Genomic DNA, 15,160 nt, shown 5'->3' on the forward strand with positions numbered 1-15,160 from the left:
GAGCGACCCACGTTCGATTCCCACTCAAGTCGATACACGGTAGTTGTGACCCAGTCTGAAAATAATAAAACATTATCGTGCCAATCAATGATGGGGGGGGCGCACCCTTGATGATTCCATGACCACTCACTCGCCTGCAGCACACAATTGTACGTTAAACTTCTTTCACACCGTACGTAGCCAACCGTGCTAATCGGAGGTGACGTGTCCGACCTCAGCAGACGTATCCAGCAAAGGCGCTCTTTCATAGCGCATCTCGGAGAAGAGCCGTTGCCAGACATTTTTGCCCATTTTATATTTTCCTTTGCAGGCAATGTTACCGAGCCGAGTTTTCTTTTGTTTGCTGCGAGCGCACCACTGCCAACGAAGCAGTATCACCAAATAATTTACTCTTCTTAAGTCGGTTCTAAAGTCTAATTCGCGTTTGTTCTCATCCATGCGCTCCTCCCACTGCCATTCCGAGCACGCATCTCTGCGCACTTTTCAGCCCGTGTTCCGTTCTCTCCGCAAGCGCCCACGTTTTCAATACAATGTAGCAGTAAGTTTACATTCCATTCTTGCACACGATGGCACGACGTTCAGGCAATAAGTGCCAATGTCGAGGTCTGCAAGCGCACACCCACACACAACGAGCTCCTCTGGTGAACGCAGACGACAGTGCTTCACTGTAGGTCATTAGTTTGGGTTGCAATGCCAAAATCGCACTGTGGCTTGTCTTTGAACTTTACATGTATGGAGATTATCACGATAGCGCCGCCTGTTACGTGCCGTCAGGTTATATTAAACACAATACCGCCACCCGGGAAAGAGGGACGTGGTTAATTCGTAGCAAGTAGCACGCACGGACTGATAACTTTTATCTGGAGGCAGGCTCGTCCGTTTGCTTTTCTTTGTCAAATTCAGCTGCACAAACGCGCTAAACAAAATTCCCGGTCTAAAAATTTCACCAAACAAAAGAAAAATTGTTGGAAACTGGAATACACAAAAAAGGAAATCGAGCACAATGATTTAGGCAGGCTTTATGAAAAAGGCAAGGAAGGAGCAGGGCAGAGTGCTTTAGGTAAGTGTAATTTTACTGAAATTCACAGGAAAATCGTATAATTCGCAAGAACAGACACTTTACGAAATAACTTTTCCCAGATTTAATTGCATGTATATGTTTTCAGACTACAAAAAAATATTTACTCATGTACAGAAAGCAAGAGGGTTGAAGCCAGACGTGCGCACAGCCGACGAGGGTGTGGGTAGATGGATGTCGTGGACCGCGCGCCAACACAAAGCAGGGACGAGCGACGCAGACGTCGGAACGGGGAGACGAGGCACCAACGTTGAAACACAACAACCGGTCACAACACGCATCCTCCTTTCCTATCACAACGATCCCCAGATCCCTTTAATGCGTTTAAAGATCACAGCCAACTTGCCCTTTCAATACCAATTGTGATGTTACATTCAAATAAAGCAACGCGACGACAGGCGTTGTTCACTTCGTTTATAGCTTTATCAGTAAATGCAAGAAAAAAAAAAGGAATCATTATCCGTCTGGTGCACGCAGATTTCCAACAGTAAAAGTCCCTCCCCTGTGTGTGTGTGTCGAGACGTTCCACGCGGGGGGACAGACGAGCCCTGCCGGCGGTGCCTCACGACGACTGCCACTGAGCAACCAAACACCCACGCGGGGACACGCCGTGCCGCGTGAGCGTGCGTGCGCTCCAATCGGTTCGATGGCTGCTAAAATATGTTGTGCCGATTAATAACCCCGATCCGTTAAAACAAGCCGGACTTACCATCACGGCCACCGCCACTTGTGATCCTTGTGGGTCTCGCGGAATACCGTCACGCGTTTGTGAAGCTTGCGCGTTGCCAATTGTTATAAAATCGAACTGCGTTTCATTATTGATTCCGTGACCACCGGACCGACTGACAACCCCGATGACAATGCGACAGACTTGGGAGCAACGGACCCCACTACTTGTGATCCTTGTTGGTCTTGCGATAAATCATCTCGCGGAAGCCGGCGAGAATGCGGTTCTCTCTCTTGGAGCGCTCTTCCTTGTTGAAGGAGGCGAGCGCACGTTTCTCGTCCGCGCTGTAGATCTGGTTCTCCTTACGCAGACGCACGGCCTCCATGCGGCGATGCCTTTGGTGCAAAAACAACACAAAAACGGTTCCCGCACGTCTCTAAACGCTGTTGCGAAAGTAATTAATGATTACAATTGGTATTTGCGCCCTTCTTATATTACAAAGGCTATCATGAAGGCACTATAATCATCAAATACTTTGTAAATTTTAATGTCACCTTTACGCAGTGGCCATGCCAATCCTCTCTGCATTGTTCCAATTTGAGTAAATGTACTGCCGCAGTAAGCGCTGCCTGTACTGTTAGTGGAGGGAGGGCACAGCAAGCTTCTGGATTGGGCTGGGTTTTCAGCATTTCTTCTCTCAAGCTTTTGCCACGCACTACCGCATACTGCAAGCAGTGCAACTCGATGGGTGGGAAGTGCAAGGAGGGGCAGGGCAGTTGGCCCACAACCAGTTCAGACAAATCACTCGCCACCGTTGTTAGCCGTGGATGGTAACGAAGCTCAGGTTACGTTTGCCGAGTTGACGGTGCAGAGTGCCGACCGACCGCTTCGCCACTCCAGCGTGTACACGACCTGGTACCGCTTGCCTGGCGTGTACACGACCTGGTACCGCTTGCCTGGTGTGTACACGACCTGGTACCGCTTGCCTGGCGTGTACACGACCTGGTACCGCTTGCCTGGCGTGTACACGACCTGGTACCGCTTGCCTGGCGTGTACACGACCTGGTACCGCTTGCCTGGCGTGTACACGACCTGGTACCGCTCGCCTGGTGTGTACACGACCTGGTACCACTCGCCTGGCGTGTACACGACCTGGTACCACTCACCAGGTGTGTACACGACCTGGTACCACTCGCCTGGCGTGTACACGACCTGGTACCACTCACCTGGTGTGTACACGACCTGGTACCACTCACCAGGTGCGTACACAACCTGGTACCACTCACCAGGTGTGTACACGACCTGGTACCACTCACCAGGTGTGTACACGACCTGGTACCACTCACCAGGCGTGTACACGACCTGGTACCACTCGCCTGGCGTGTACACGACCTGGTACCGCTCGCCCCAGTGGGCGGGTGACACGCCGTTTTTTGGCCGGGCGCGACGGAGCACAAACCTGCTGCCGCTCATGACGTATCCCTGCGACTCGAAGGAGGCGATCTCGTCGCTCGTCAGCCCGATCTCTCCTCTGCGCGGAATCCTCTTGCCGGCCTTCACAAACTCCGCCATGGCGGCACCCTCTCCTGGGAGAAGCGCGTGGCCATAGCTGTGACGGTGGAGGGGAAGGCAGCAGGGAGCAGGACGGCGTCAGACGAAGGTACATGAGTTTTCTGTCAACTTTTGCGTGACAAATGTTTTACATTTACGCGCATTATGCTGAATCTGTATAGAATATTGCATGTTTGATTACAAAAAAAGTTTACAGCATCAAACAGTGCCATCTATTGGCAAATATGGTTCTCGTCATCCGCTTTAAATCACGTGGACACAAGACCAAAACAGAGACACCTGGAACAAAAGTAAACTCGCAGAGAACTTTGTTTGCACGCTTGGGACACAATACGTTTGTCGTCCGATGCCAACACACAATCAGAAACGCCTTCTATTGTAAAGTTCTGATAGCACCATTAAGTCAAGTGGGTAATGCAATTACAGTGACAAAAAACTTACTTCATGGGTCTGTCCCCTCCATCCATTGCAGACAAAGGAGGCAGTGGACCAATGAAGAATTCTGCATTCTCAGAGCCTGTAACGCAAATCAAATCATTAGCGTATCTGGTCTCCGTGCCGCTCCCACAGGGCAAGCCTAACTCAGTCTGCTGTACTTTCACAGGTTATGTCACTGCGATTTTACCCAATAAATGTGAGTTGTGTTCAAGTTTGCCAACATTTTTTACACATGGCCTACTCTCTTTTCAAGTAACATCACGGAATTTGTAACATCCACTGTGAAGCAGAAGATTCGTATGCAGGTTGCTACACCCGCAGTATTAACCAGAGCGGCCGACAAGACTTGAACCACGAACCTCTGCAACAACATGTCACCGCCACCAATGTTAGGCGTGGCAGAGGATTTAACTCAGGTGATTGGGTTCATAGTGCAGCGCGCCAACTCCTGCGCCATGGCTTAACCCCACACCGCTCTACCCTTCATGTATAAGCATTGTTTAGTATTTATATACACAACTTTCACAACGTAAAACAAAAAGAATTGAATCAATTAATTGAATTGCAGTGTAACACACCTACAGCAGGCAACAGATCTAAACGGATTACCCACATGAACTAAATTCAGACCAGTCAAATGATTGTTAACAATGCATGGTGAGTGTTTTGATTTGTTGTGCTAGTGAACGACAACAACTGCCAATGCGGTCCCTTTTTTTTGTCAATTACCAAAGACACTTGAACACTTACGCTGCTTCTCCACCCACACTTCATTGTGCTCATCCTCCGAGGCAGATTCCGACTCCGACTCATCCGAGGAGTCGCTGGAAGACACAACCTTTGACCTCTTCTTCTTTGACTTTTTCCTGAAAAATTAGCATGGGACGCTTGACAAGGATTTGCTTCAAGATTTCACGCATCTTCCTCTACAATTGTATTCAAACTGTGCTAGCAGCATCGTCGTGAGACCAGGCGTCCATTCGGAATGCTTTCAGAGCAATGGACCGTGGAAGAAGAAATCACAAAACTTGCTTTGAGATCACTTTAAGTGTCTTTTACCCACACAATAGTGAGAATACTCCCCAGTAATGCTCTGCAAATGACAGTCAAACGGAGATTTTTAATTTTCACATTTGAAATTTAAGCGAATTGAACAAAACTAAATAACCATCGCTAAACGTATTTCTTTACACAACTCCCTACCCATTAATGTCCCAAATACTCAAGCAGCAGAGTACTCAACGACCTCTCAGGAAGAGGGAAAGTCCTCGTAGCAATCACCATGTGTTGCAACCTGAACTTCTTTTAACCAAGTTGCCACGGGTTTCATCCCAGGCTTTACATCACGCGCCTCGCCGCCGTCCACCAGCGACTCGGGTAAAATATTCGGTGAGAAATGAACACCCGAGTGCACACGTCTGAGTACATCCCAACGATGAGATACACGATACCCAGATTGCTGGAGGTGGTGTCCCTCTGTATCAAGCCTGTGGATGTCAGCAGTCAAGGCAGTAGGGAACGCAATCTCCTAGAACTATAGATGATTCCTGCGATATTTGAAGAAGCGTATTTTCTTACTTGTGACTTTTTTTCTTTTTATCTTTCTCTTCGGTCTCTGGAAATAAAGGACAATAAATAATGTTTGTTTATGCGCAATAACAAGGAACTATAATGCACTTGATCACTGCTTTGCTAATGATATAAATCATAATAAACCAGTTACTTGACTTGCTCATTAAGTTCACTCTAAGCGGATGATTTTGTTATTTATAATTAACAAAATCATCAGCACTGTACTAGTGGCAAGGGTTGGATTGTTTTTAACCAAATAGTGTTCAATGACAGAGGAAACCGTTTACCTAACATTCAACCCACAATGATGAGTGTGGAGGTGGAGTTAATTCATACTAACCGATGTAACAAAAACAACGATCCCCCGTATAAGCTTAACAGACTGTTGGGGCAAGCACTGTAACCAAGCACCTATTAAGGCCAGAACGGTGCACAAGTTGACAGTGTGGCAATTACCATACCCAGCCGCCTTTGTCTCCTAAGAGATATTGTTTACACATCACTCCAAGTACTCCTTTGGGGCTGAGTCAGCCTAAGGGAGGCCCGGGACCAGTTCAAATATATAATTCACCACAGATGATAGCCGTGGTCTGGAATTGAACCCGGGTTACCGGGTTCTTAATCCAGTTCCGCTAAGCACTATGCCACCGCTCCTCATGACACACATACATACATATATATAGCCACGCATACAGAACGTACATACAACAGTGGTGGAAGACAGATGGGAATGGCCAGGATCCAAGCTGACAGTGCACCCGCTGTCGCTATCTTTTGTGTTTCAGCTGCGTGGCACTCTGCCGTTGTTAGACGCATCACCCCCTCCAGCCCATACTGATTATATACAATCCAATACATTTTAGATTTATAACGCATCCAAATTCAAAATACAACTGCACCTGATGGCCCTGGCGCAGTTGGCATGTAATGAATCATTCAACTATCATGATTCGGGGTCATGATTCTGTCTGTTTTTAGTGTGTGTGTGGGACCCACAGCCAGGGTCAAAAGGGATATCCTGCTCAAATGATAATTGAGGGGGTGCTAAACTCCTATTTGCAGCCCTTTGCAAGTGTTGAAATTCCACATTCCTATGGTGGGGGCAAGAAGGATCTCCAATGAACGCTGGAGAGGTGCTCGGCTGAGTAAACCACCAATCAGGATTTGAACTCGTAACATTTCAATTGCGAGTCGCGCGCTCTGTGTGCACGCGTGTGTATGCGGAACTTCTTTCGCACCGTACGTAGCCAACCGTGCTAATTGGAGGTGCGGGGGAAGGACAACAAACTAAACACAAAAAGCAATTATAGAGAAATGAGTTTTCAATTGACCGCTGAGCCAACGGGCCGGGTGCAACCTAGGTAGACACGCACAGTACGAGAGCTGTGTGCGTATGCATTGGGAGTTGTCTGGTTTTAAACAGAGCCAGGCACCGTGTAATTAGCGTGGACAAACCTTCGTGTGCAGATCCTTCACTCTCACTCTCCTCCTCACTGCCCGCCTCCTCCTTCCTGTGCTTCTTGCTCTTCTTGGACTTACCCTTCTTCTTTTTCCTCTTCCGCTTCTTCTTCTTCTTCTTTTTCTTCTCATCTACGTGGGGGACGCATCGCGTTGTTGCTCATCGCAATCGGTAAGCGCGTCTTGGTGGAAACACAGATCGGAACGAAGCGAAACGACGGGCACAGTCGTAGCAACAAAAAAACGTCTCTCTCCCTGGTCTGTGAAGTGTGTGGCGAGGTCACTTCCCGTTCAAGGGAACTTCCCACAAAGCCAAGAAGCATTTGGAGGCAAGGCCACAGCCTTGCACATATATTGCGAAAACTACACGCACTTTACATGCTAACGTACAATCCGGTTGATGGAAAAAGACAACAAAATATGGTACAAATGACAATACGAAAGGGATGTGACATTAATTATTTTTTTTAACTCTGGAATGAAATTGCAAGGCCTGAATCATGACAACTCATCGAGTAATTAGTTTCCCCCTTTAAGATGCACACCGGTGTGACCATCAACCGCATCACAACATCAATGGGCCGATTTGTGCATCTCCTTCACAAATGTTTCATTAAAGACAAGCCACAGGAGTGTGATTGTGGCCAGTCAAAGCTGTCGTCTGCGCTCCCTCAATGGAGGAATGGCAAAACTACACAAACTCTTTTTGATTTAAAGCTTTCGTGACTGCAGTAATTCATATTCTTAGTTCTTTCGGTAAAGTCACGTTGAAGGGAAACAACAAAATAATAAAATATATATAAAACAATAAAAATTCTCACGACGTTTCGACCATAACCCAAACGGTCGAAACGTCGTGAGAATTTTTATTGTTTTTTATATATTTTATTATTTTGTTGTTTCCCTTCAACGTGACTTTACCGAAAGAACTAAGAATACACAAACTCTCTCCTGAAGTCATCTCATGGCTAGTAGACCTCATAGGCAATATTATTAATACTATTATTGTTGCCCATTATTGCCATAGGCCATAGGCAATAATTGAATAAGATGCACACTATGAGATAGTAATGGTGCAGACAGTAACGGTTGTTCTTACCTTCTGAGCTGCTTTTCAATGGTTCCACTTCCACAGGGGAATTTTCATCAGAACTGAAAAAAAAAACCCCCACAAAATCCATATTGATTGTCATCAGCTGCATACCAAGTCCATACTCGAGTGAAAAAAAACACAGCACTAACGTTTCAATAGCTGAGGTCACACTGTAATGCCTATTTCCCAAGTGTCTCTCTGCTCAAACGGGCAATCCTAACCAGCCACGGATTTGCTGTGAGCAACCATGAGCGCCTATGGCAGCTTGAAACGACACTCTGGACATCAGAACCACCCGATCATCTCCTGGGGACACGCAGATGTTTGTGATATGCTTTACTAGTCTGGACATGATTGTTCCCAATATTCTAAAAAGTTAGAAATCTTAAGCACACCTTGTTGATTAGCCAACATGTGTTTTATTTAATAATCACCTATGCATTGGGTTTCCATCAGGAATAAAACAAAATAAAAATTTCCATATTTTTATTCCACAGCACAGCAAGTGGAATCATTTCCATCCGTATTCCATTTGTGTGGAGATTGACAGTTATCCCCCTTGCAAGCGTGACCTTTCTCTGGACACTCAGATTTCCTACCACGTGAATAAAACACTAATTAATGGAGTTGGCCAAAGATGTCAATATCGGACCCCAGAGCTTGGACAAATGTTGGCGCTGCCTTCCTGCTTGTCTGTGATTCCCGTGTCTCTGAATCATCCTCTGGTCGTGAATGAATACTGTGCGAGCTATATATTTCACATCATTAAATGTGTAAACAATGTTTTCAGAGTAGCCTCATTATATTCCATCTCTAACTGAATGAAATTTATCACATCTTTAATTCTCCTTCGTTCCAATTCACGGTGTCCTCAATACACGTATGCATAAATATATAAAGGAAAGAAATATTTGAATCCTGGTAGCGAGTCAGGTAAGTGGCCATAGAGATGGCTCAGGGCAGGAATGAGAAGAGAATGGAGAAAGAGGACTGGGCAGGCAGACCCTATATGAGGAATATGATTGATTGTGATGTGGATGTGGAGATGACCAAAGATCGGTGTGGAGGAAGATGTGCAGAAAAGTAGACATTACAAGTGCAGAAAATGTCAGGAGGAAGAAGAATAAACGGCACTTAGTGAATATGAAAACTGGTAATGGTAACATTGGGTGCACAACCGTATGCCAATTTGTTTTGGCAGCAACTGTGACATGGCTCACTATCAGAGACCACACGCTCCCGTATTGGCACGTACTCGGGAGCGGGGTGCTTTGGAGATAAGGCCCAGAGCTCATCGCACCCCCTCTCAGCAATTCTCTTGCGCTGACGAAGCCTCCTGTGAAAATAAACATGACGCAAATTGAGCAAAATGCGCTTACTGATTTTCAAACAACAAAAAATAAGAGGATCAAGCCTATACAATAACCGTACATTTGGCAAAATGTACATCATATTGTCTCAGGAAAAAAAATATTGTGGCAGCAGTGCGAGAGGTGTATGGCGTGTGATGTCATCATGCCCTAGACAGAAAAGGCAAATATATTTAGTGCTGCCTTTCATCAAGTTCTCGGCAACCTTCTGCTCAAAATGGTCTGCTTTGTACAAGGCGAGTGCCCCAATAGCAAGACAACTTTATATATATAAAAAAAAATTGATGTGGATCATCTCTACGAGAGTCACGAACTTATCCCAGAAGTCCTCGGCTTCTTTGCGCAGCCGCTCCTCGCGCTCCCACGCGCGGTTGTCTTGATGACGATGGACGGCAGTGCCGTCGCGCTCCCGAGAGCGGGAACGAGAGCGGGAGCGCGAGTGAGAGCGTGAGCGGAAGAGCCAGCGCTCACGGTTGCGGTGGCTCTCCGACTGGAAGTCATCGTCGTCGTCGTGAATCCGCGACGCCTGTGAAGCGAGTCGGGTGACAAGTCAGAGGTACAGCCCCGATCTCCAAAGCTCCCGCTAGCAGAGGGCCTTCTGTCAGCAGTGCCAAGAGCAAGCAAATGCATAGAGTGAAAGCATTTATGCGTTTAACCGTTAGTTGAAAAGCATTACAAATGTACAGCCCTTTGTTTATGTACCCAAGCACTATACATGCTCAATTCTGCTTCGCTATCAAGGTATGATGAAATCTGGCACATTCCGGGTGATTTGGTTGCATGCGAATAGTTACAATTATACTTCACAAATCTTACCTGTGATCTGGACTTGTGGTCATCACCGCCGTAGTCTCCCTTGGAATATTTATCTCCATTACGAATGTCCCCGCCATTCAAGTCGCCATCTTTGAATGCTCCCGCACCTGGTTTGAGTTCGTTTAAAAGTTCCTGAACCTCACGTTCTAATCTTTCATCCTCAGCAATCTGCTCTTTCGAGCGAGGCTCCCGTTGATCTGCAGAGGAAGGTTGCTCCTCGAATGCGGACTGCTCACCTCGCCGACGGTGGGTCTCCTCATCCTGATCCTCATGCTCTCGCCGATCTGACTCACGTTTATTACTCTGCCCTGAAAGCTTCACTACGGACTTCAGACTTTGAGACACCTCGTCATTAGCCCGCTGCTCTGACTTCTGATCTGAAGACGCCTCTTCATCATCACCCTGTTGTTCTGCCGTCTGATCTTGAGACACAGCTTCATCAGCTCGGTGTTCTGAATTACGATCTTGGGACACCTCATCAGATCTATGGTCTGACTTCTGATCTTGAGACACCTCTTCATCAGATCGGTGCTCTGACTTCCGATCTCGAGGCACCTCTTCATCAGATCGGTGCTCTGACTTCCGATCTCGAGGCACCTCTTCGTCCACCCGTTGCTCCGATGCGTGGGTTGGTGATGGATTTTCCGCAGAGCCACCAACTGATTGCTCCTCCTCCTTCGCGTCCATCGGAAGGGGAATTCACCTCCCAGTGCTCTGACACACATCAACGCACCCACGTTGACACATGTACATAGTAGACTCGCACAACAAAAACTCAGCACATTTACCAATAACACTGCTGTAAAACAATATAAATAATCTGGATTTGAAGCTTTCCTGACTGCAAGAATCCATACTCTTTGGTTCTTTCGGTAAAGTCACGTAGATAGAAAATAAAATAAATCACGACGTTTCGGGCGCAACATAAGCGTCCATCATCAAGTGGGAAAACAGTCTGCCTCAGCAGCAGACCATGCTTTCCCACCTGATGATGGACGCTTGTGTTGCGCCCGAAACATCTTGATTTATTTTATACCTACGTGACTTTACCGAAAGAACCAAAGAGTAATATAAATAATATACATTTCGGGCAATGGTCCTTGTTATCAGAATAATTTCTGATCTCAATGAGATCATACCGTATATTTTATATTAAGGGAGCGTTGAAGAATGCGTTGTTTTTTTCGTAATTACAGTAATACCTCGATATGCGAATATATGATATGTACAGTATCTCTGATTAGCGCAGATGGCTGCATACAGTGCAAAAAAAGTTCAACGTACATATGAAGTTTCAGTAGAAGGGACTTTGGACTTATTAACATTATTTTAATGGTAATAAAAAAGCACTGAAATCACGAACTAGATAATACATTTATCGATCTGCAGTACAACAAATAAGAATGCAATTAAGTATCTTACATTTTTATTTTATTCGTAAGTTTTAAATGTTAATACTGTAAAGTATAGACTATATTATTTTCAATATAAATTGTTTTGTTTACAATGCGAACGGTAAGTTATTACGTGTTAATAGTATGACATAGCAAGTTACGAAGGCTCAGAACGCATTCTCAAAGTACTAATGATATAGGTTATCAATATACGAACGACGCTCCAGGACTGCATCTACTTCATATATCGAGGTATTACCGTATGCACCACTGCCAACGCATTATCAACTTTTTTTGTTTTATTAGCAGTGTTTACATCAGTTTTCTCATTACTGTTGAGTTGCTACTTTTGCGGTTTATATTCCGTGCGAAATAATTATCCTACGATATTGCGACAGTGATTAGACTGCGTTATTTAAAGTACTTTACAGGATTATGTGAGTATATACTGTACATCAATCTAATGTCCCCGTGGTTTTTATTCTGAAAAGCAGATTGAACGTGATAGCGATGGCTCGTTCTAACAGGCGGGTGTTTGGAGGTTAATGTGTATTGGAATTAGTGGTAGGTATGTATTGGCTTTGATGTGTCGTTTTCCCTGTAATATATTGTCGCAACTATTTTAGTGAGGTATCCCGCACATACTATTGGCACGGTTGGCCATGTACGGTGCGAAAGAAGTTCAGCATACATACGTAACTACGAATGGATTACCCTGCGTTTCGTCATATTGTAATGCAGTGCTAATGAAAGCGTCTTGTCAATCCACTGCTGGATGAGGGCCTCACCACGCCATTGTTAGTCATGGGGGTTGTTTGACCATACTTCACCACGCTGGTCATTGCGTGTTGGTCAGTATGGTGGGGGCAAGACCGGTTCAGATATCAATCGCCACTGATGTTAGCCGTGGCTGGGACTCCAACTCGGATCGCTGGGTTCATAGTGCAGCACCCCAACCACTGCGCCACCGCTCCCACTTGCACATTTTATTGTGCACACACGCACACTCCTGCACTACATATATTATTGTGCATCTAAAACACGTGCCATCATATACACGTAATCACTATAACGTTTACGCCAATTAATAATCGATTACTAAACGCATTTTGCTTCAACTTCCACAAGAAGCCTAGAGACTAGGCCCAGGATGTGCTCAGGGTGTGCGACACCGCTCGTGACAACGCAAAGGAAACGCGCTTGTCGTGTGTGTGTGCGCATTACTACACCGCAAACTAACCGAGGAGCTTATTGTGTGCCGAGTGGAGAGGTTCAACGTTCGCTGTGCGTGGAAGAGAACGAGCGGAGGCGCGGGCCGCGAGCGCGGCCGACTCACTGCGAAGCCTCCTCTCGCCCCCGCGACTCGGACTGAGCTAAGGGACCGCGGCGATTTCACCGTCACCCCTGTCTCTGATTGGCCACCGTCACCCCGTCTCTGATTGGCCAGGGGTCGGCAACCAAAATAACAATGAGAGACATTTTTTTTCGAATTCGTTCAAACCCTCGATATATCAAGGGTCGCAGTGCACTTCGTGGTGAACACGACACGGTGGTCCTTGGTAAATAACGTCACGGAGCACTCCTTAAAGAGCCGCGTGCGGCTGCCGCGCCTTAGGTTCCAGACCCCTGCGGGCGTTGCATCTGCTCGTCAAATAGACCCCCCGTGAAACCGCGGGTCCCCCAAGGTGCCCCTTTAAAGAGGACCCCCCCCCGTGGTTGTGCCTGGGGGGGCTCTTGCCACGTGGTGACACGTGCTCATCCAGACGCATTTTCGACAAGGCTGACTTACGATAAAACCCACAAGGTTGAAACCCGCGTTGAGTTGTCTTGCTGAAACTATTATTGCTACTGGATAAAAGTATGAAAAAAGGCCAAGGGGCCGTCCATAAATGACGTCACGCACCTGGGGGGGGGGGTCAGACATTGTGACGATAGTGACGGGGGGGGGTGAGAAATGTGACGTCACATCAAAATGCGCAACTTTAAATACATATAGACAACACGCTCTACTTAATTTAGGGGGGGCAGAGCTTTGTGACGTCATATTTGAGGGGGGGTGTGACCTTTTGTGACGATGTGTGACGATGGGGGGGGGGGGGGCAAAATTAGTCCAAAATCGCGTGACGTCATTTATGGACGCCCCCCAAGACTAAATCGATAATATGTTTATGAACGCAGAACAGCATTCTAATTATCATAATTATATATGGTCCCTTAATGTGCTATATAGCCAGGCCAAGTGCTGATCTTTATCAATCCACTGCTGGATGAAGGCCTTCCCATGGCGTGTTAATTTTTGAGTTGTTTGACCATACCACGCCTGTCGGTGTGGGTTGGTTAAGACACGGGGAGGCCCGGGATCTGTTGAGGTTTGTAGCGCAATGGATTGATCACTGCGCCGCCGATCCACCAAAATATATCCGAGAATAGAGGCTCCTGGGAAGCAAGCAGATCACTCGCTCGCCCCTAAGCCTATTGACCAGGACTAGGGGTATTTTTGGGAAAATGACACGACACACGTGGATCTCTGACATGTGAAGGGTGAGCAGTTTTTGATCCTCTGTAGTTTCTCAAAATGTTCAACGAGGTAGGTAACCCTGAGGCTAACACCTTTACGGTCCTGGGAGGTGTGGGGCAAGAAATCCCGAACCGTAAGTCCAAATCCTAAACCATAACTCCTGAATCGTGACCCTGACCGTGATCCCGTGCCATACACCAAACCCGAATCACTAACCCCTAAACCTTACACAACACCAAATGAAGTGGCCTCCCTTCATGTCATGAACTGAACCCCAAGGAGGGTATGTGATTGTCGGAAATTGTGTTCTACGATTGGATGACAAACTGCGGCTCCAGTCGTGCCAGGCTTGGTGTCTCCACGTCCACGGTGGCTGCGGTCGACCCCCGATGGAACTGGGATCAGTGGCCCGACGCCTCGCGCACTCTGGCCGCGGGGTCCGGTGGGTTTAACATCGGAGCTCGTGCCATTATTATCAGCCTTGTCTAACGATTGATGTATTTGTCATGTACAGGGGTCTGAGCACCTTGTAGAGAGACGTTTTATAAATGCGATGTATTACCACGACTACGTTGTGCTTTGCTCTCCCGAGACCTCGCGTCGCATAGAAGAAGCGATCGAGAGTGGGCGATGAACCGTTAATTCATGTACCCAACAGAAGCCTCTCCCTGGGAACCCGCAAATCTCCAATCTGCTCGAAACAACAGCGGGAATCTGCTCGGAGCAACAATGGAAATCTGCTCGGAGGAACAGGAAATGTTCTAATCTGCTGAAGGCAGCATGGGAATCTCAAGATAACATACCACAAAACCAAAAATAGCACATCACGATTCGTAATTTATATTTGAGTCAGATCGTGCAAGTAAAACGTGTCATACATCCTCCTCCACCCGATGAAACCATTTGATGAAGTTATCAAGTGAACAAACGTACAAATGTATTTGCTTCAGCGGTGGAGAGCAATCCACATTTAGCAATTGGGTACAATCCAATAGATGAACAAAAACAGTTTTATATCGAGCAGGGGTCGGCCACCAAAATAACAATTGGAGAATTTGTTTTAGATTTCGGTTAACAAAAACTCATTGTTTCAAGAGCCGCAATGCATGTGGTGAATACGAGACTGTGGTGCTTAATAAATAACGTCATGAAGCAGTCCTTAAAGAGCCACAGGTTACCGACCT

General features: G+C 46.5%; 1 protein-coding gene and 1 non-coding gene across 4 annotated transcripts; both read right to left on the reverse strand.

Annotated features, from left to right (window-relative positions):
• Window positions 1-1,832: 1,832 nt before the first annotated feature.
• On the reverse strand, window positions 1,833-12,882 carry LOC116956342 (NKAP-like protein). Of its 3 annotated transcripts, none has more exons than XM_032977915.2 (11): window positions 12,795-12,882; window positions 10,065-10,778; window positions 9,563-9,774; window positions 9,134-9,214; window positions 7,885-7,937; window positions 6,783-6,917; window positions 5,334-5,370; window positions 4,506-4,621; window positions 3,759-3,834; window positions 3,205-3,354; window positions 1,833-2,140 (listed from the first exon to the last, which is right to left on the reverse strand). In XM_032977915.2, the coding sequence occupies exons 2-11, from the start codon at window positions 10,749-10,751 to the stop codon at window positions 1,969-1,971; spliced, it is 1,719 nt and encodes a 572-aa protein (XP_032833806.1). In that variant the 5' UTR covers window positions 10,752-10,778; window positions 12,795-12,882; the 3' UTR covers window positions 1,833-1,968. The 3 variants fall into 3 exon arrangements, with proteins under 3 accessions (XP_032833806.1, XP_032833805.1, XP_032833807.1); XM_032977914.2 differs by having other exon boundaries at window positions 12,699-12,837; XM_032977916.2 differs by lacking the exon at window positions 12,795-12,882 and adding an exon at window positions 12,247-12,373.
• Window positions 2,265-2,371, reverse strand: LOC116956359 (U6 spliceosomal RNA). Its single transcript, XR_004404996.1, has one exon. It is a non-coding gene; the product is annotated as a U6 spliceosomal RNA (small nuclear RNA).
• Window positions 12,883-15,160: the final 2,278 nt, after the last annotated feature.

The sequence above is a fragment of the Petromyzon marinus genome, chromosome 64 (genome assembly GCF_048934315.1).
Source record: "Petromyzon marinus isolate PM22_M1 ecotype Great Lakes invasive population chromosome 64, UKy_Petmar_22M1.pri1.0, whole genome shotgun sequence".
Lineage (NCBI taxonomy): Eukaryota > Metazoa > Chordata > Hyperoartia > Petromyzontiformes > Petromyzontidae > Petromyzon > Petromyzon marinus.

Coding starts and splice junctions, on each gene's coding strand:
- LOC116956342 (XM_032977915.2), bottom strand. CDS start 10,751: ATGGACGCGAAGGAGGAGGAGCAATCAGTTGGTGGCTCTGCGGAAAAT. Junction 5,371..6,782: donor TGAAGGATCTGCACACGAAG/GTTTGTCCACGC, acceptor CTTTATTTCCAG/AGACCGAAGAGAAAGATAAA. Junction 2,141..3,204: donor TACGTCATGAGCGGCAGCAG/GTTTGTGCTCCG, acceptor TTTGCACCAAAG/GCATCGCCGCATGGAGGCCG.